General features: G+C 37.2%; 1 protein-coding gene across 3 annotated transcripts in view; it reads left to right on the plus strand.

The window, feature by feature from the left end:
• The window catches only part of spon1b (spondin 1b), an 82137-nt gene extending 63493 nt beyond the window's left edge, over positions 1 to 18644 (plus strand). Inside the window, exons 9-16 of one of the 3 annotated variants that reach the window (XM_067379368.1) lie at positions 933 to 1073; positions 3232 to 3307; positions 3891 to 4076; positions 11165 to 11335; positions 11456 to 11623; positions 14622 to 14786; positions 14880 to 15143; positions 17241 to 18644. In XM_067379368.1, coding sequence (XP_067235469.1) covers positions 933 to 1073; positions 3232 to 3307; positions 3891 to 4076; positions 11165 to 11335; positions 11456 to 11623; positions 14622 to 14786; positions 14880 to 15143; positions 17241 to 17404 — 1335 coding nt within the window. In that variant the 3' untranslated portion in view covers positions 17405 to 18644. The remainder of the gene's footprint in view (positions 1 to 932; positions 1074 to 3231; positions 3308 to 3890; positions 4077 to 11164; positions 11336 to 11455; positions 11624 to 14621; positions 14787 to 14879; positions 15144 to 17240) is intronic. The other 2 variants (XM_067379369.1, XM_067379370.1) reach the window with 2 other exon arrangements.
• Positions 18645 to 20074: the final 1430 nt, after the last annotated feature.

Raw genomic sequence — 20074 nt, forward strand, 5'->3', positions numbered from 1 at the left:
ATAATTAAATATAATAATAATAATATACGTTTCATTATTAAATTATTGCACATTTGCATTGAGGTCTGTGTATGCATAGTTTGCAGCATAACAATAATAATAATATTAAAACAATAATTATAATTTAAAAAATCACATAACAGAATGCAAGGTATAATGTCAAATTAAATAAAGTTTTAATGGCATTTAAAAAAAAAAAAAAATGTGTTAAAAATGTTTAATCACCTGCATTAACACATTAACTTTGACAGCCTTAATTATAATGGAATAATATTTTGTTTTGCCCTGAAGGTATAATGTGGAAATGAAATTGTTATATAAACAAAGCAAAGGCTACTTTGTAGAGCATATTTTAGTTTACTGCTCATGAATAGACATAATCCAAGGCTACACTAGATAAATAAATACAGCAAAGAAAAAAAAAAAACTGTGCAAATAAGGCAGTGTCCTATGTTGCTTCTAGTGTCAATAACGTGTTAATATTTACTCAAGAGCCCTTCAGTGGAAACAGTATTAAGTCTTTGGACATGCAAAATGTTTAGTGGAACCAGTGCTTGACACGCTGCCCCCTGCTGGTACAAGACAGTCCTGAGTTGTTCCTTGAAAGAAATAAAAAGTCAGCTTTAGAAGTTGAACTCAGCTTAACCGAGCAGTTGGAGCAGCAGTTGGTCTTTGTTTTGCAGCGTTTCTCTGAAGGCGTCGGAGTGGAACGCAAATAACTGTCAGGTGACCCAAAGTGCAGAGGCAGGAAACAAGGCCATAAATCACTCATAAAGGGAATATTACAGAGTGAATGAATGATGTATATGGAGATGAAAGTTGGGAGGCCCTGGCAGATGGCATCCAAAAGTCACATACTCTGCCTCTCTTTTTTTTCTCTCCCTCCCTCCCCTCTCTCTCCTGTCACCCTCCACTTCATATTTATATCCAAGTCTCCCAATAAACCCAGCAATCCCCAGGAGCGGATTCGACCCCTCACCAGTTTGGATCACCCGCAGAGTCCCTTTTATGACCCTTCCGGTGGCCCCATGGCACCCCTTGCCCGGGTGGTGGTGGAGAGAATCGCAAGAAAGGTGATTTTAAAAGCTAACATGTTCGTTTCATGTCTTTTTTGTTTATAATTATAAATCTATCATGACAACTCTCAGAAGAGTTTAGCATGTTAATGGATATGGCAATGTATTTGGTCTTGGAGGAATAGATGTGCTACGCTGCTGCTGATGTTGCAGCTGTTGATTATTGCTGTACTGAGTACAGAGACTTGCTACTGCCATTACATATATACTCTCGCTGTTGTGAGCAAATAAGACATACTGCTCAATTTATCCGTAGCAGATCTGTACAGGTGGAGCTAGGGAAGGTGGAGGGTTTCAAAGGAACTCTGGCCCCGTTTACACGTCATGGTTATTTTGAAAAACTGAGACATTTCCCTTCGTTTGCGCCCTTCGTTTACACGCAAACGGAGAATTTGACTCTGAAAACAAGTCTTTCTAAAAACTCCGGCCAGAGTGGAGATTTTGAAAATCTTTGTTTGCACGTTTGCATGTAAACTGAGACAAACGGGTGTTTAGGCAGCCAACGTCACAGTATGCGGCAGAACTCGCACCTACGTCAAAAGTGCGACCTATGTTTACATGTGATCATTTAGAGTAGCAGTCGTATTTATGTTTATGTTATTCGCTGCTATTTATGTTGTTATTCGTTGCTATTTATGCATTTATGTTGGTGCAAACTCTTCTTGTGTATTATTCGTTGCTATTTTCGGGATTCTGATTGGCTTACGTGGGCTTGAGTGTAAATGAACACTTTTCTGAAAACTGACATGTGTGCACGATGTTATTTTTGAAACCGGAGAGATTGAAATGTCCGTTTATGAAATTAGCCGCCCACGTGTAAACGTAGCCTCTGACTGCGCACTTCAAACTACTACAGCAAACAGTGACCAAATATTTAAATGTTGAGAAGCAAGCTCATTGGCTGCAGATGCAACAGGAACCAATCAGCGTGTACCGTGGAGTTTATGATGTATTTGTCAGCAGGTTAAATGAATGACCTATCAGCCTGTGCCATCTAGAGATTCATGACAGAACTAGGTATTATTCACATCTGTCCTAAAAGTCCTAAAAATCAAATGAAAATAATTTCATCAAAGTTTAAAGAAATTAATGCTTTTATTCATTAAATTGATCAAATGTGACAGTAAAAGTTTTACATTGTTACACAAATAAATAAATGCTATCCTTTTGAACTTTCTATTCATCAAAGAATCCTGTAAAAATGTATCATTTTTTGCACAAAAATATTAAGCAGCACAGCCGTTTTCTACATTGATGATAATAATAAATGTTACTTGAGCAGCAAATCAGCATATCAGAATGATTTCTGAAGGATCATGTGACACTGAAGACTGGAGTAAAGATGCTGAAAATTCAGCTTTGCATCACAAGAACAAATTACATTTTAAAATAGAAAGCAGTTATTTTAAATTGTTAATTAATTTTTAAAACACTTATTTATTTTATAACACTAATACTGTTAAATGTAATCATTAGCAAAAATCAAAATAAATATTTATTTGTCATAGTGTAAATTGTGATGCCTAAAATGTTTTATTTGTAATTTATTTAGACAAAATAATATAACATTTTACTATTTGTTGGTTATTGGCCATAACATTGAGTGTGTTTTTTTTAAGGATGTATTCATGTCTATTCCCTGTTTTTTAGCAAAATGGGACGTTTTTTTTTTTTTTTTTTTTTAACATTCACCATGAACAGCTGTGTTGTTTAATATAGTAACTGACCCCGAATTGCTGAATCATAAAAGCCCATTTGCTAAACAAACTAAAGCAATTGCTTACAAAAATATGTCAAGGCAAAGAGTCATGATACAAAAAAAACACAGCAATGCTCATAACACATCTGTTATTCTTCAAATGACAGTGTTTGGAGGATTCGATTCTAAAGTAATCCATTCTGGAACTTATCGGCATGATCCAGAACACTTAATATTCCACACCAGATGTTTCATCTCTATCTCACAGCTGGGAAGAATCTCATCTCAAGGCTTTTGAGTGGGGTAAAGCGTGGGATTGCCTCCAGCCAGCTAGTTTACAATCATCTGCCCCTGGAGATTTTTTTTTTCGTCGGGCTTAGCATGATAGTGATCAGATGGCAAATGGTGGATCTTATCAGGTGCTGTGATGTTGATCCATGTTCTTCCAATCTGCAGGGAGAGCAGTGCAATACCGTGCCCGACACCATAGACGATATCGTCGCTGATATTGCTCAGGAGGAGAAGGAGGAAGGTGCGTATGGCTACGCTATCTTATCCAATTTGTAGCACCTCATTTAAAAACATAGCCACAGGACAGTTTAATGAACAAGGCGGCCGGCAGGTATCTTAGAGTAAACCTCCCAATGTCCCTTCTGTCATGGTTAAGTCAAACAACAGGAAGATGAAGAAGAACAATATGCTTTATCATGGTGCACTTCAATTATGTTTGTTGGCTAATGCACCGCGCCAGATAATTACCTGTGGTTTCCCTCTGGTTTTTTTGTGAGTTTCAGGATTGGGAGGTGAGGACTGGAATGAACAATGTGGAGCGGTGCTAGACTTATTTTTTTTTATTTTTTTTTTTAAGCTAAAGAGCATCATTTCTGCACTTCTAGCAGCCATTAGTCCAGAACTTAACCAGTGTTACTGTCTGGCTGGTCAGGGAATGTTTTGATAGCACCACTGAGAGGAATAAAAAAGAGACAAGGACAGAAAGATACAAAGACACAAAGAAAAGTCAATGTCTTTGCCATTAAATGCCCTGCTAAAATGTCTCTGCTTTTCATTGACCATGCCATTTCCCCTAATGAGTCTGTCTACTTATTTTTCTGCAGGAGACAACACTCCAGAGACGTGCATCTACTCAAACTGGTCTCCATGGTCGGCCTGTAGCTCCTCCACCTGCGATAAGGGTCGGAGGATGAGGCAGAGGATGCTAAAAGCACAGCTGGACCCCATCATGCCCTGTCTGCACACCCAAGACTTTGAGCCCTGCATGGGTCCGGGCTGCAGCGAGGAGGGTGAGCAAGATAATGCTGGTCTCCAGCTCTCCAGTGCATATAAAAGCCTTTGAGGCTGACGGATTTAGAGATCGCTATCTCAGAGCGTGCCAGGAAGGAAGGTGCATGGAATAAGGGAAAGACAAAAAATGTAGGAGTAAGGAATAAAAATGTTAAATGCATAAAAAGCATTGATTTTTCTTTTCTTTTAGTCAGCTCTGAGTGGAGCACATTATTAATTGATAATCTTGTTACAGAGAGTAGTGTAGAGAAATGCAAGGCCTCTGATTTCAAGGTTAAGAAAATCTTATCCGACCTCAAACTGCTGCTGTGGAGTTTTATGCCCGCAATCTGCTTGAGCAGACCAAGGTATCGATTCTCTCGTTGGAGAGATAGACGCTATAAACCATAACCGTAAACTATAAATTGCGGTTTATCGTTTAAAAGAATCAATAGGACATTTGCACTTTGGTTGGTTGGCCATTTGGGTCAGAGTGTAAAATCTTGGTAAGTTAAACTGCAAATAATATCTTCACGTTTGAGTTGTTGGCTGTCTTTACTTAGATCTGTGTATGTATACAGCTCTAAGGGCTGCACAGTTAATCAAATTAAAGTCAAAATTGCTGTATGGCCTTCTGTGACTTTAATTAAATATATATAGTCTCCATGTGCTGGATGCTCTACAATAGGCATTATTCTTCAGTGTGGCAGAAACAGGTCTTTACTTTTCCGCAAAAATAAAGGCTACATTCGAATGTTTAACTAACCACTTTGCGGCGTGATGAAAAATTTATGATGAAAAGATATTTTTAATTGAATATCAAATTTTTTAAAAATTGCATTCAATTTTAAAATAGTGTCAAATAATCAAATTTTACAATATATTAAAGGTGCCATCGAACTTTTTTTTACAAGATGTAATATAAGTCTAAGGTGTCCCCTGAATGTGTCTGTGAAGTTTCAGCTCAAAATACCCCATAGTTTTTTTTTTTTATTAATTTTAAAAACTGCCTATTTTGGGGCATCATTAAATATACGCCGATTTATGCTGTGCCGCCCCTTTAAATCTAGTGCTCCCCTCCCTCTGAGCTCGCACTTGCCTTAACCAGCCTAAACAAAGTATTCGTCATGCATGCGGCATGTGTGCGTCGGATTATGTGAGTATTGTATACTATTATATTGTTTACATCTGATTCTGAATGAGTTTGAGGCTGTGCTCCGTGGCTAACGGCTAATGCTACACTGTTGGAGAGATTTATAAAGAATGAAGATGTTTATGCATTATACAGACTGCAAGTGTTTAAAAATGAAAATAGCAACGACTCTCTTGTCTCCGTGAATACAGTAAGAAATGATGGTAACTTTAACCACATTTAACAGTACATTAGCAACATGCTAATGAAACATAAAGACAATTTACAAATATCACTAAAAATATCATGTAACCATGGATCATGTCAGTTATTATCGCTCCATCTGCCATTTTTCGCTGTTGTCCTTGCTTGCTTACCTAGTCTGATGATTCAGCTGTGCACAGATCCAGACGTTAATACTGGCTGCCCTTGTGTAATGCCTTGAACATGGGCTGGCATATGCAAATATTGGGGGCGTACATATTAATGATCCCGACTGTTACGTAACAGTTATGTTGAGATTCGCCTGTTCTTCGGAGGTCTTTTAAACAAATGAGATTTATATAAGAAGGAGGAAACAAGTTTGAGACTCACTGTATGTCATTTCCATGTACTGAACTCTTGTCATTTAACTATGCCAAGATAAATTCAATTTTTCATTCGAGTGCACCTTTAAAGTATCTAGATATTAAAAAAAATATTAATGTTTATGTTTTTGATATAATTTTTATACTATTGAAAAAGTGTAATTTCTAATATATTCTAAATGTTCAATTATTTTGTATAAGATATGATATACTATCATATATACATAATTTATTTTTTAATATTTTAAAATATTTTTTAATATACAGTATTAAAATGTTCTAAATAGTCAAAATGTGTTTAATCCCAATGTGTTTAATATATGATGTACTATTGTAAAAAAAAAATATTGTAGTTTTATAATATTTTAAAATATCAAATTTAACAACTATAAATATTAGTAGTAGTTGTAATATGCAAAAATAATATGATGTTCAAGTGGACAGAGTTGCAAAAAATCAATCTGAATGAAAATAATCACAACTAAAGGCCGATTCACACCACACAGACAAACGCCAACAAACAAGTTGGCCACTGGATTTAGAATTTTAGGATTTTTTCAAAAATATCTTAATTTGTGTTCCGAAGATGGGTGGAATTTGTGTTCATTTTTGGGTGAACTAACCCTTTAACACACTGATCTGACAAAACACAACAAACGTGTTTGTTGTTGTTTGTCTGTGCAGTGAGAATTTGCCTTAAAATGGACCAAAAATAGGTCTGAGTCCACTTTGAAGTACAATGTGAATCCAATGAGAACCAGATTGCTTTGTAGTCCATTGAAGTCATTTTTGGCTCTAAAAAAGGTCTGTATTTTTATACTTTAAAGAGAAGAAGCATGGATGTCCTTCAAGACTAACTTTTTCTATTAGCAGCAGAACGTTTTGTTGTGCAAAACTATTTTAACTTGGAGACAAAAGGCATAGTTTGTAGTTTTTGCTGTTCTGCATTAGAGCTGCTGTTTTAGTTTGAGTTATTCTTGTTCTTTTAATCTTGATGTCAAACAAAAATGTGAGATGTTCTAACACATTGCAGTTAAAATCGCAATATCAATACGCAAAAATGACCACAATAAGATTCTTAGACTTAGTTGTGCAGCACCTGTGATGTTTTTTATCTGTCGCTCTGTCTCGCCATCTGGTTGATGGTGACTTTATCTCTTTTTTTCCCTCTGTCTGTCAACGTATCTGCATCAACCCATCCATCTACTTCATCTGTACCTCTCCATCCTCTGATCTGTCTGTTTTTCCACATCACGTCTTCATCCTGTCAACCCTGACGTGAAGCTTTTAAAGACGCCGAAGGCTGTTGTTTCTCGCCAGTGCTCGCTATTGATTAATAGAACCAGCATTGCTTTGCGTAGACGCTCCTTTGTTTTTAATTAATAGGCCGTTAAGGGCCTGCATTGATTGATAATCCACCATCCCGTTGACAGGCTGGCACTGGGGCCTCTGGGGGCCCCATCAGGGCCACGTTTATTTACAGCTCTTATTAATGATTCACTTAGTTCTGCTTTATTAGGTAGTGCTCGATGCTCGTCCCAAATGGGGTCTGCAATTCTGCACTGGAGACAAATCTATGGAGAGTCGCCCCAAGTTCATCCATCCCGTCTGATAACAAATCTATTTACAAGCTCTGCCTTAGAGATAATTGGAACGGCTGAGGTGAGATAAAGCATGGCTGGATCGGTCAATTTGATCACATCTGTCAGCACTTTATAAGGGGAGAAAGGTGGAAGATATGAAAGATGAACACAGCACAGCAGCATTGAAGGAGGATTGTAATCTTACAGTCCGTCATACATAAAGAAAGAGGATTATAGGAGAAGCTCACTGCATAATATTGTTGTATATAGTGAAGACTGAATATTTTACATATTTTTTCTTTATCATAATAAAATAAAAAGGGCTGGGCTGCTGGACGTGGGCTGTTTGTAAGTCATGGCCAGCAGTATCAGAGACTCCAGATTTCAAAACTTCAATTATTATTAATAGTCCTATTATTAATGATATAATGAATATTAGTATTAAATTCGGAAAATTAATACTAGGTAGCAGGTAGCAATAAGAGGCCGGAAAAGTTAAATGTACATATAAGGAACAACTGGAGGACCAATATGCAACTTATTAGATCAACTGGCAACATGATTGGGTATAAAAAGAGCCTCTCAGAGTGGCAGTGTCTCTCAGAAGTCAAGATGGGCAGAGGATCACCAATTCCCCAATGCTGCGGCGAAAAATAGTGGAGCAATATCAGAAAGGAGTTTTTCAGAGAAAAATTGCAGAGTTTGAAGTCATCATCTACAGTGCATAATATCATCCAAAGATTCAGAGAATCTGGAACAATCTCTGTGCGTAAGGGTCAAGGCCGGAAAACCATACTGGATGCCCATGATCTTCGGGCCCTTAGACGGCACTGCATCACATACAGGAATGCTACTGTAATGGAAATTACAACATGGGTTCAGGAATACTTCCAGAAAACATTGTCGGTGAACACAATCCACCGTGCCAAAACTCTACAGGTCAAAAAAGAAGCCATATCTAAACATGATCCAGAAGCGCAGGTGTTTTCTCTGGGCCAAGGCTCATTTAAAATGTACTGTGGCAAAGTGGAAACCTGTTCTGTGTTCTTTTTGGAAAACTGGGATGCCATGTCATTCGGACTAAAGAGGACAAGGACAACCCAAGTTGTTATCAGCGCTCAGTTCAGAAGCCTGCATCTCTGATGGTATGGGGTTACATGAGTGCATGTGGCATGGGCAGCTTACACATCTGGAAAGGCACCATCAATGCTGAAAGGTATATCCAAGTTCTAGAATAACATATGCTCCCATCCAGACGTCATCTCTTTCAGGGAAGACCTTGCATTTTCCAACATGACAATGCCAGACCACATACTGCATAAATTACTGCATCATGGCTAGGGATGGGTACCGAAACCCGGTATTAAATTGGCCCCGGGGATAAATTTTGAAAGACCAGTGTATCGACAAGCTCTGACGTTAACGGTTCTGTTAGCGGTACTGGAGAAATTATGAAGAAAATACACGTACATTTATTATTGCTATATAGACATTATCTTGCAAATTCTATCTCACCACAGTCGCCAGTTGTGTCTGTATGCAAAAATATTTGGACATTTATCTATGATGCATTTTTGCTTTCGCAATCCAGAAGAGAGATCGTAAAACTATTAAAAACTAGCCGCGTTTCGTCTTGCACACCTTCATTCTCTTCACAGCTGTGCGCGTTCTTCCCTAAACCCAAACTTAACGTCAGAATCAGAACAACCGGTGATTGTTGTAAAATGCTGTCTTTACTGTTGCTGAATTGCAGTAAATGTTTGATAATTATTATCAACGTTTTAAAACGTTGAAAGCACAATAATACGCATAAGAGACGCTTTTCCTCAGGCTGAATTGTGTGTGTGTGCGCGTGCGCTCCAAAACGGATCGCAAATAGACAAACAAATTACACTTTGGGCTTGAGGTGCACGTCCAAACGATCAAATACACACTAAAATATGTTAAAAATGACCGGATTGGAGCGTGTTTAGCTACTTAAACGTAGTTTATATCGTAAGTGTACATGAACAGCTGGGAGAAAATCCAATGTGTTTTAATATCTATTGTTTTAAAGTGACAGCAGTCACCTTCTGACAATTATACCATCAAACAACAAAATGCAAAGAGAAAATCACTCAGCTCCTCTTCTGAATATAGTTAGCTTTAATAAGCATTAATCTATTAATTTATACTGTGAAAACCATGCAGTGTTATTTTACATTTGGTTACTTTACTTATATTTCTTTTATAGGCTAGGCCTATATTACTTACCTGCACACATAAACAAATGAAAGCACTTTATTTCATTTGTATCTTTGTTTTTTTGTATTTGTTGGTTTGTTTTACTTTGTTTCTTTGTTCATGTTCTTTCTGTATCTTATATAAAACACAAAAAAATGCCAGACACTATATAATATAAAGCTGTTCATGTTAATTCATATATATATATATATATAAACAAAAAGTACCGATAAGAATACTGTTAAAGTACCGGATCGATAAGCAGTATCGGTAAGAGTAGTAATACCGTAAAACCTTAACGATACCCATCCCTAATCATGGCTGCGTAGAAGAAGGATCCAGGTACTGAAATGGCCAGCCTGCAGTCCAGATCTTTCACCCATAGAAAACATTTGGCGCATCATAAAGAGGAAGATGCGACAAAGAAGACCTTAGACAGTTGAGGAACTAGAAGCCTGTACTAGACAAGAATGGGACAACATTCCTATTCCTAAACTTGAGCAACTTGTCTCCTCAGTCCCCAGACGTTTGCAGACTGTTATAAAAAGAAGAGGGGATGCCACACAGTGGTAAACATGGCCTTGTCCCAACTTTTTTGAGATGTGTTGATGCCATGAAATTTTAAATCAGCTTATTTTTCCCTTAAAATGATACATTTTCTCAGTTTGAATATTTGATATGTCATCTATGTTGTATGCTGAATAAAATATTGAAATTTGAAACTTCCACATCATTGCATTATTCACAATTTGTACAGTGTCCCAACTTTTTTGGAATCGGGTTTGTATTTTTTATATTAAATTCTACACATTAAATATTGCATTTTATGTTAATTATAATATTGTATAATTTAATGATAATAATAATAAAAATTACAATAAACATTTTTTCTGACAATATAGTTTATTACTATATTGCAAACTTAATAGGCTAAGTATATTATTATTACATTCTGCACATTAGATATTAAATTGGTTGTTAATTATAGTATTGTGTAATTTATTATTATTACACAATAAATACAATAAACAAATGTGGCAAATAATATACTTTATTATTATTATTATTATTAATAATAAATTATACACATTAAAGACACATTAATTTGATGTTAATTATAAATATTGTATATTTAAATAAAAATAACCACAATAAACATTTTTCCTGACACAGTAATATAGTTTATTATTATTTAACATCAAATGTTGTGTATAATGTAACAATAATAATTATTATTATTATTATTATTATAAAGCAAATTTGTTGACAAGTAATTTAGTTTATTACTAAATTACTTGTCAGCCTGTTGCATCATTTATAATTTTACTGTATGTTTGGCACCTTTTGGCTCATCCATGTAAAAACGATTGAATTACTAATAATTTTGTCCACAAAATAACAAATATTAAAGCATATACATCTTTCAATCAAAAGCTTTTTAAAGTCAGTCAGTTGTGTAAAAATTCAGTACATTGAGTCAAATGTGTCCATTCATTCATCACCAGATCTCAGGGTATACTTTTAAGAAAGTTTTGTGACATACTGTACCTCACTATAGCATATGGCTGCGTTCTGTTCTCTAGAGGCTTCCACATGTATGATGTCAGAGTGGATCAGCTGGTCTCCATGCAGCGCCTCATGTGGCATGGGCATGAGATCCAGAGAGAGATATGTCAAGCAGTTCCCAGAGGACGGCTCCAGCTGTACACTGCCAACCGAGGAGACCGAGAAGTGTGCTGTCAACGAGGACTGTTGTGAGTTATACATATATGTTGTGTTCATGTTTTATGGACATTCAGTGTCAAATAACTATCCTAAAATCTACACCAGTAATATTAGACACGTGTGTGTGTGTGTGTGTGTGTGTGTTTTAGCACCCAGTAGCTGTGTGGTGACCGAGTGGGGTGAGTGGGAGCCCTGCAGTGTGAGCTGTGGAGTGGGGATGAGGAGGAGAGAGCGCATGATGAAGATGGAAGCATCGGACGGCTCGCCCTGTCGAGCGCAGCTGGCTGAGGCAGAGAAGTGCATGATGCCTGAGTGCAGTAAGTATGAAGCCACGAAATGTCAATTCAGTCAACTCAATCCAACAACCTCTCATGGGCCAGGCAAGATGCCCTGCTTCACCAAGCTTGATTCATTACCAGAATTCCTCTTTGGTGCTAGTCGATTTCTAATTAGACTTGCTTGTCACTTGAGTCGGGCTGCGCCAGCCGTTCATAAAGGCTCATTTAAATTGAGGCGTCAAGAAACGACTCTTTGTTAAGTCAGTACTTCATTTGGCTGCATCTTCTGTTCTTAAGGCAAGATATAGAAGGTTGTAAATTCTCTGTAAAGTAATGAATAGTCACATTATATGACTTTTATTCATGCAATAATCAATACGTCAATAAGTTAAAGGCTGTATATTTTAGTTTTAACTCGTAACGGTTGATGCTTCAAACTGAACAATTCAAACTGGAATAATAAATAAATATTATAATAAGTAATCATAAATAAAATATAATAAATAGTAGATTTAAATATGTTAAATTGGGACAATACCAATACAACAGACTGGAAAGATGTTTCATTCATTCATTCACTTTTATTAAAGGGTTAGTTCACCCAAAAATGTAAATTCTGTCATTTATTACTCACCCTCATGCCGTTCCACACCTGTAAGACCTTCGTTCATCTTCGGAACACAAATTAAGATATTTTTGATGAAATCTGATGGATCACTGAGGCCTCCATGGCCACCAATGACATTTCCTCTCTCAAGATCCATTAATGTACTAAAAACATATTTAAATCAGTTCATGTGAGTACAGTGGTTCAATATTAATATTATAAAGCAACAAGAATATTTTTGTTGTGCCAAAAAACAAAACAAAATTACAACTTATTTAGTGATGGCCGATTTCAAAACACTGCTTCAGGAAGCTTCGGAGCACAAATGAATCTGTGTGTCAAATCATGATTCAGATCGCGTGTCAAACTGCCAACGGCTGAAATCACGTGACTTTGGCGCTCCGAACAGCTGATTCAATACACTGATTCATTATGCTTCGAAGCTTCCTGAAGCAGTGTTTTGAAATCAGCCATCACTAAATATGTCGTTATTTTGTTTTGTTTTTTGGCGCACCAAAAATATTCTCGTTGCTTTATAATATTAATATTGAACCACTGTACTCACATGAACTGATTTAAATATGTTTTTAGTACCTTTATGGATCTTGCGAGAGGAAGTGTCATTGCTCCCTATGAAGGCCTCACTGAGCCATCGGATTTCAACAAAAATATCTCAGTTTATGTTCCGAAAATTAACGAAGGTCTTGCGGGTGTGGAACGGCATGATAATAATAATAATAATAATAATTATTATTTTTCTGAGTAGTAAATGTAACTGGCGAATCAAAATTGTTTTTTACTTAAATATGATTGATCTATAGTGGGTGAGAAAAAGTAAGCATCATGGAAAAGTTTTGGTTTGAATGCTCTTAGTTTTAGAAATATTTTAAATATAATTTATTTGGCTATACAGTAAAAATGTAAAATATGCTCTAAAATACATTTAATATACTTTTACATTTTTATAAAAATTAGCACTGTCAAAATTTTTTTTTTTTCAGTTTAACGTGTTAAAAATATTTAACACAATTAACACAGCATCCTTTTTTACCATCATCCTTTAGCTAGCGTTACATTATATGATCACACTCTAATTCATGCAAATGCTTTTAAACCATTCAAGTGCGATAAGACGCAAAAGAGAATGCAGTGCGGTTCTGGCGCAAGCTGTCTGTGAATCTGACACACAACTCGTGCGCACAGAAAGCCACTTCGCTGGTGTTCTGACAAATAATGCTACCTATTAGGTTGTGCTAGCAACACTATATTTGCATTGTTTTAAGGGCAGGTTTAGGGTAAGGATGTTAATAAAGCCTCAAACCACATAATAATTACGATGCTGGTAGCACAACCTGATAGGTACAGTAGCATTTTTTGCTGTCAATTTGTACTTCCTACTAACAACATCCGCATTGAGTTCACAAAAACACACAAAATTATGCCAAAATGCCCATTTTGTAGAGTATCCTTATAAGCACAGTCTTAAATGAGTTAAATAATGTCTTAAAGGGTTCTTATAATGCCCCTTTTGATGAAATATAAGTCTCTGGTGTCTCCAAAATGTGTCTGTGAAGTTTCAGCTCAAAATACCCCACAGATCATTTAGTATAGCTTATCAAATTTGCCCCTATTTGGATGTGAGCTGTTTTTGTGTTTCTTTAAATGCAAATGAGCTGCTGCTCCCTGCCCCCTTTCCAGAAGAGGGCGGAGCTTTAACAGCTCGCACTTCGGTTGCTCAACAACAACAAAGCTGGAGAATCTCACGCAGCCAAAATGACAATTGTCAGTAACGGTGTTCAGCCTTACATTGTTCAAACCGGAGTCGAACACTGATGGAGAGACTCAGGAAGAAGTTACAACTTTTAGAATGCAACTGGACGTTTCTGAATGGTTAGTGGATACATTTATGTAGTTGCTGTGGAGTTGATTCAACTCTTCGACTAGCATGTGCCATTTTTTGTGCAAATCCAGCGTTGAATTGACCCTCATTTGTGAAGCAGTCCGGTGTAAAAAACGGCATGCTAACAACACTCTACTACAACAACTCTTCCTCTTCTCTAAAGCAGCCCAACATGGCCTCGCCCCCTTCGTTGCGTGTTCTCGGGGTCAGGGTTTATCTAAATTTTAGGGTTAGTGATATCATTAACCTGGGAAGAAACTTGTTTTAGTCCCTACCAGCCGTTTGTTGTAGTCCTTAAACAGGGAATTCCTTAAAAGAAAATGTCTCCCTTTGCATTAAACTTTGAGCGTTGTAACTTTGCAGATGTTGTTTGTGCTCTAACAGCAACATTACACACTAACTAAAGTGAAAAAAATGTGCAATTAATTACAGAAAAATTTGCAATTACGTAGTAAAAAAATTGTAATCGATTGACAGCACTAATAAAAATATAAAAAAGTAGTAAGACTCTATTAACCATGTGTGTGTAGACGCAGTGGTGTGTATGCTGTCTCCGTGGTCAGACTGGGGAGAATGCAGTGTGTCCTGTGGTGTAGGCATGCGTTCCCGTCAGCGCATGCTGAAGACGCCCGTAGAGCCTAGCCTGTGCCCAGATGAGCTCGAGCAGGTTGAAAAGTGCATGCTTCCCGAATGCCGTGAGTAACACACACACACACACTCAGAAAATACACAGAAATACACAGATTGGTGAAAAGCTGTCTTTTTAATTAATGCCAATCCTCCTCTAGCCACAGACTGCATGCTGTCGGAGTGGTCAGGGTGGTCCGAGTGCAATAAGTCTTGCGGGAAGGGTCACATGATCCGCTCACGAATGGTCAAGCTAGAGCCTCAGTTCGGGGGCCTGCCCTGCCCCGAGACGGTCCAGAGGAAGAAATGCAAAATCCGCAAATGCACGAGAGGATCCCGCGCCAGCGACAAGAGGAAGAGACAGGAAGCTTCAGACAGGAGGAGAGCAAAACAGAGCAGGGAGTCTGTGGCAGAGGAGAGCTCAGGTCTACAATTATTTAGTATTTACTTGTTGCAAATTTAGCTCTCTGTCAACAGATCATTCCTGGAAGCAGGATTTATGTTGATTGCACATAGATTGTGCAACTGAATCTGACTTTAAAGTCAACCTGAAGTGCTGAATAGCTAATATGAGGTGGGAAGAGAAACTGTTTTTAATGCTTTTGCAAGTGAACGCAGAGTTTCTCTGGTGAATGCCAAAGTTTTGCGATCAAAAGTATTGAAAATCGTTTTTCATCTCATTTTCAGATAAGTTTTGTTTTTAAAGTTACCATATGGATACATCAAGATGATATGAAATGCCCGTTTGTTTGTTTTTTCTAATCTAATCAATTCCCAAAGAATAAAATCAAGTCTCGACCTTTTTTTTTTTTTTTCATTTGAATATTCCATTTTACACAGAAATATGTTACATTATGGTAGTAAAATGAGTTGCAAATGTCATTTTTTGTTGCCGTCTTAAGTATATGTTAATTTCCTTTGTATATTGTTCCTGGAAACTGGTAATTCCTCTGTTCCAAATCCAATTAGCTCCCTACAGAGTCAGTATTTTAAGGCATCCCAAATGCACTCTCAACATAAAGGCCTGTTCCAAAAGGCAGATTAATAATAATGCACAATCATTTTGTAAATATTATTAGAATTTAAAATTAATTATTAAATTGTAATATATTTTAAAATGTAATTGATTTTCAGCATCATTACTCATTACTCAGCATCAGAAATCATTGTAATATGCTGATTTAATCAAGAATAGAATAGAAAGTTCAAAAGATCAGCATTTATTTGAAATAGAAACCTTTTGTAACAATATTAATGTCTTTACTGTCACTTTTGATCAATTTAATACACATTGCTGAATAATGAAAGTATTAATTAAAAAAAAAAAAACATACTCACCCCAATGATATTTGAACAGTGTTCACTTATGAGGTGTCATGACAAATAGGATGCATCTTAAAATGCCGTATGTAGGCATTAAGGCAGGGACTATGTTTTGGAACAGAGCTACTATTTTTGCTTTTGATCAAATTGTTCTCCTAAGCTCCCTGTAAATCCTCCGTATTGCTCCTACATGAAGCAATCAACACATCACATCTTTCAAAGCTCTGCCATTCTCTCTGAGCCAGAGTATCTCTTACACACACACACACACACACACACACATACACGCACACACACGTCGTATTGTCAGCATATGATGAAGTGATTCAGTACGGCCACAGATGGTGATGTAGAGGATGTCCCAGGCTCATTGTACAAGGAAAGTCTCTCTGGTCTTGCTGCTTATTTCTAACACACACACACACACACACACACTCATACATCACCTTTAACTGTGCTGTCCCCATGATCTGTGGAGGACACTGGTAATCTTCATTCTTGACACTTTATTTTAGTCGCCACCTTCTCAAGAGGAAGTCTGCAGGGTTTTGTTCTTTTCTCCACCTCGATGATATGTAATACTGAAAGTTGTTGTAGGAGATTTCGTCTCTTAGCCCCACTTTTTGCTTTCAGCCGCGTAAATTGTGCGTTTACATTTTATCTCCATTATCGCGAAACACACAGCAAACACAGATGCCGCCTGCTTCAGAGTTTCTATTACTGGTGCGAATGCAACCAGGAGGAACTATCCTAGTGGCTAGTTCCTATAACTAAGTTTCTAGAACTTTTTGGTACGAAAGCCCCTTAAAATATGTGATATGCAGTGTTGGGGAAAGTTACTTTTAAAAGTAATGCATTACAATATTGCGTTACTCCCTAAAAAAGTAACTAATTGTGTTACTTAGTTACTTTTATGGAAAGTAATGCATTATGTTACTTTTGCGTTACTTTTTCTCATCTGGGCTGGGCTGCTTGTTTTATAGCAAAAAAAAGTTCTGTAAATTTCAAAGTAATGTGTTACTTTACTAGTTACTTCAAAAAAGTAATCTGATTACATAACTCGCATTACTTGTAATGCGTTACCAAAAGGTAATAAATGCAGAGCGTGCCAAGTGTCCCGCTACCAGGACACTAACAGTTATCAGTTAAGGCCGTTGTTTAAAACCCCACCTTGATTTTCTTTTATTCTCTTCCAACAGCCTGTCCGATACGCCCGTGGTCCAGCTGGACGGAGTGTACCAGCCCGTGCGGCGGGGGGGTCCAAGAACGTGTGATGAACGTAAAGAAGAAAGGCAAATCCTCACATCCCAACAACTGCAAAAACAAGAGGGAGATTCGCGCGTGCAACGTGCACCCGTGCTAGAAGAGACTCTATCACTGTAATACACACACACACCCCAACACACACAGACTCGGCCTTTAAAGAGGCTGAATAGGGCAGAAACAGAGTAGTTTTAACCCAGGGTTTCCAGAAGCGGGACCAGAGAGGGATGTGTGTTCCAGTTACAGCTTGTAGGATTTTAGAGTAACACACACGTGGACCAGGCCTGTTATCCGTGATTAGTTTTAGATGCCTTCTTAGCGGGCGTATATACTGTATCAATGTATAACCAACACTTCACTAAAACATCAGTGTGCACTTCTTTTTTAACAGTAATTTCATTTTCCTTTCATTCATTATGCACATCCAAATTATTTTGGGGCAAAGGTCAGATGTCAAAACAGATATGTAGCATTCCTGTAAAACAAAACAAAAACCAAAAAAAAACATGGGCTGCATCCGAAATCACATACTTCCCTACTATATAGTAGGCGAAAAACAGTACGTGACAAAAGAAGTATTCCAAATTTTGGGAACTAAAAATGGTTCTTCTGTGGCATTGCTGCAAAAACACCTACACAAGAGTGTACTTGTTCAAAATAAGTACCTACTCAAGAGAGCATGTGATTTCAGACACAGCCATGGTTTTCTGCATCCAATTAAGCATTTGGATGAAATCTCATATTAGTTTATAAAGGAAAACAGGGAGTTTACAGCCAGCATTACAGTTTCTTATCCGAGGCCACCTCTATTGAGCGATATCAAGGTGGGTCACCCACAATCAATGCCCAATTGATTCGGACAGCAAGTGTTTGGCGAGGATGGAGGATTTTTTTCCCTCGACTAGTCGGAAAATCTAGGTGAATACAGGTTTAGGGAGATGCATTGGATGGCCTATGGATAGTTTAACATTGTATTCCTGAACTAAAAAGCACAGGTAAGCATAACCATTCAACATTTTTTTTGGTTTTATTTTATAAATCGTTATATATTAACTTGGAGTTGAAAATAGATTGTGACTTTTCATTGCATTATTAGATGTATAAGAGGCTAATGTGAAATATTAACTCATCTGTAGGGACAGAAGGCATTTAAATGAGACATTTTCTTACTTTTATTGTGGAATTTTGGTATATTTAGCTTCAAAAAGTCTTGCCAAAGTCAAGTGTGGATTTTCATTTCTCTCTCACTATCTCTCTCCCCTCTTTTTTTCTTTTCACTCATCCCTTCCTCTGCAATATTCTGCTATTTTGGAATAAATCTTTACAATAAAAGTTTATGTGACTACATGTTTTGGATTTCTTATTGGAAAAAAAAAAAAGTTTTTAATGAACATATTCTTTGTTGATCTAGGACAGTTCTTTTGTGTAACCACTAGGGGGAGACAGAGACTGAAGTTGCTCTACATAATTAAGTCGTAAATGCCACATTTCGTCACCAAGTGGCATCATGCCTTTACGTTTCAGTTTCTCGACAAACTCGGCTGCAGGATGAGGAATAGGTCAGCCAAAAAATGAAAATTCTGTCATAATTGATCACCCTCGTGTTGTTGGGCAGAATTGGGGACTGACAGTCTGTGTCTCCATTCACTTTCATTGTAGGCCTGTCTTGTTTCACAGATGAAAGAAAGCTATGTGGGTTTTGAACATTCTTAATATTGAAGTACTATATGTGTTTTAAATAACAAAGATGACTTACTGTGTAGGCTATATCTTTTCTTAGCTTAGGATTTTAAGAAATGTCTTGAGTGTTTTACTGGATTAAAGTAGTTTGTAGCCATGGGAAGCTGCCTGAAATAGTTTGATGACTCTATCAAGCAAGGGTATGTCATTTTTAGTAATACGTTTTACGGAAGTGTAGCCTATTACACTGGTAAAAGAACAAGCGTCGAGCTCAAGTGCTGAGCTGTTAAACGGCGATCGCATATCATACTTTTATTTAGCTTTGAACTTTACACCGCGTGCCTTTTAAACCTTTTATGAAAACTCCCACGGTTATTTGGCTTGACAAGTGTGGGGTAAATGGCCCTGAGGCATTATACTTCAAACACAGGAGATTTTCCTCTCTTCCTAAACATGATGGGAGTAATTTATTGCTAGAACGCATCATGTCTCGGCTAGCACTGAGCACAGAAATTAATTAAACTGGGCCAAACACAGCAGCTTGGTAGTCATGGTAACACGTGCTGATGAAAGAAGGACCGGGCAGTGGATTTAAGAATCCTACAATGAAAGTTTGGCATATGAATATTAATATGACTGTGTGACGTTTTCACAGTTGGCCTGCTTGATTTGCAAGCTACTCAAAGATTTGAAGTAATCTAGTTTATCAGTAAAATAATTCCATACTCTATGGGACAAAAACACAGGCCCTAGTTGTGAACAGCAGCTTTCAGGAAAATTTTTTAAAGGTGCCATAGAACGTCTTTTCAAAAGATGTAATATAAGTCTAAGGTGTCCCCTAAATGTGTCTGTGACGTTTCAGCTCAAAATACCCCATAGATTTTTTTTATTAATTTTTTTAACTGCCTATTTTGGGGCATCATTAACTATGCACCGATTCAGGCTGCGGCCCCTTTAAATCTCTTGCTCCCTGCCCCCCTGAGCTCTCGACAATAATACAGTGCATAAAGTTCACACAGCTAATATAACCCTCAAATGGATCTTTACAAGATGTTCGTCATTCATGCTGCATGCATGCATCGATTCCTGT

Source organism: Chanodichthys erythropterus, chromosome 24 (assembly GCF_024489055.1).
Source record: "Chanodichthys erythropterus isolate Z2021 chromosome 24, ASM2448905v1, whole genome shotgun sequence".
NCBI classification, from domain to species: Eukaryota; Metazoa; Chordata; class Actinopteri; order Cypriniformes; family Xenocyprididae; genus Chanodichthys; species Chanodichthys erythropterus.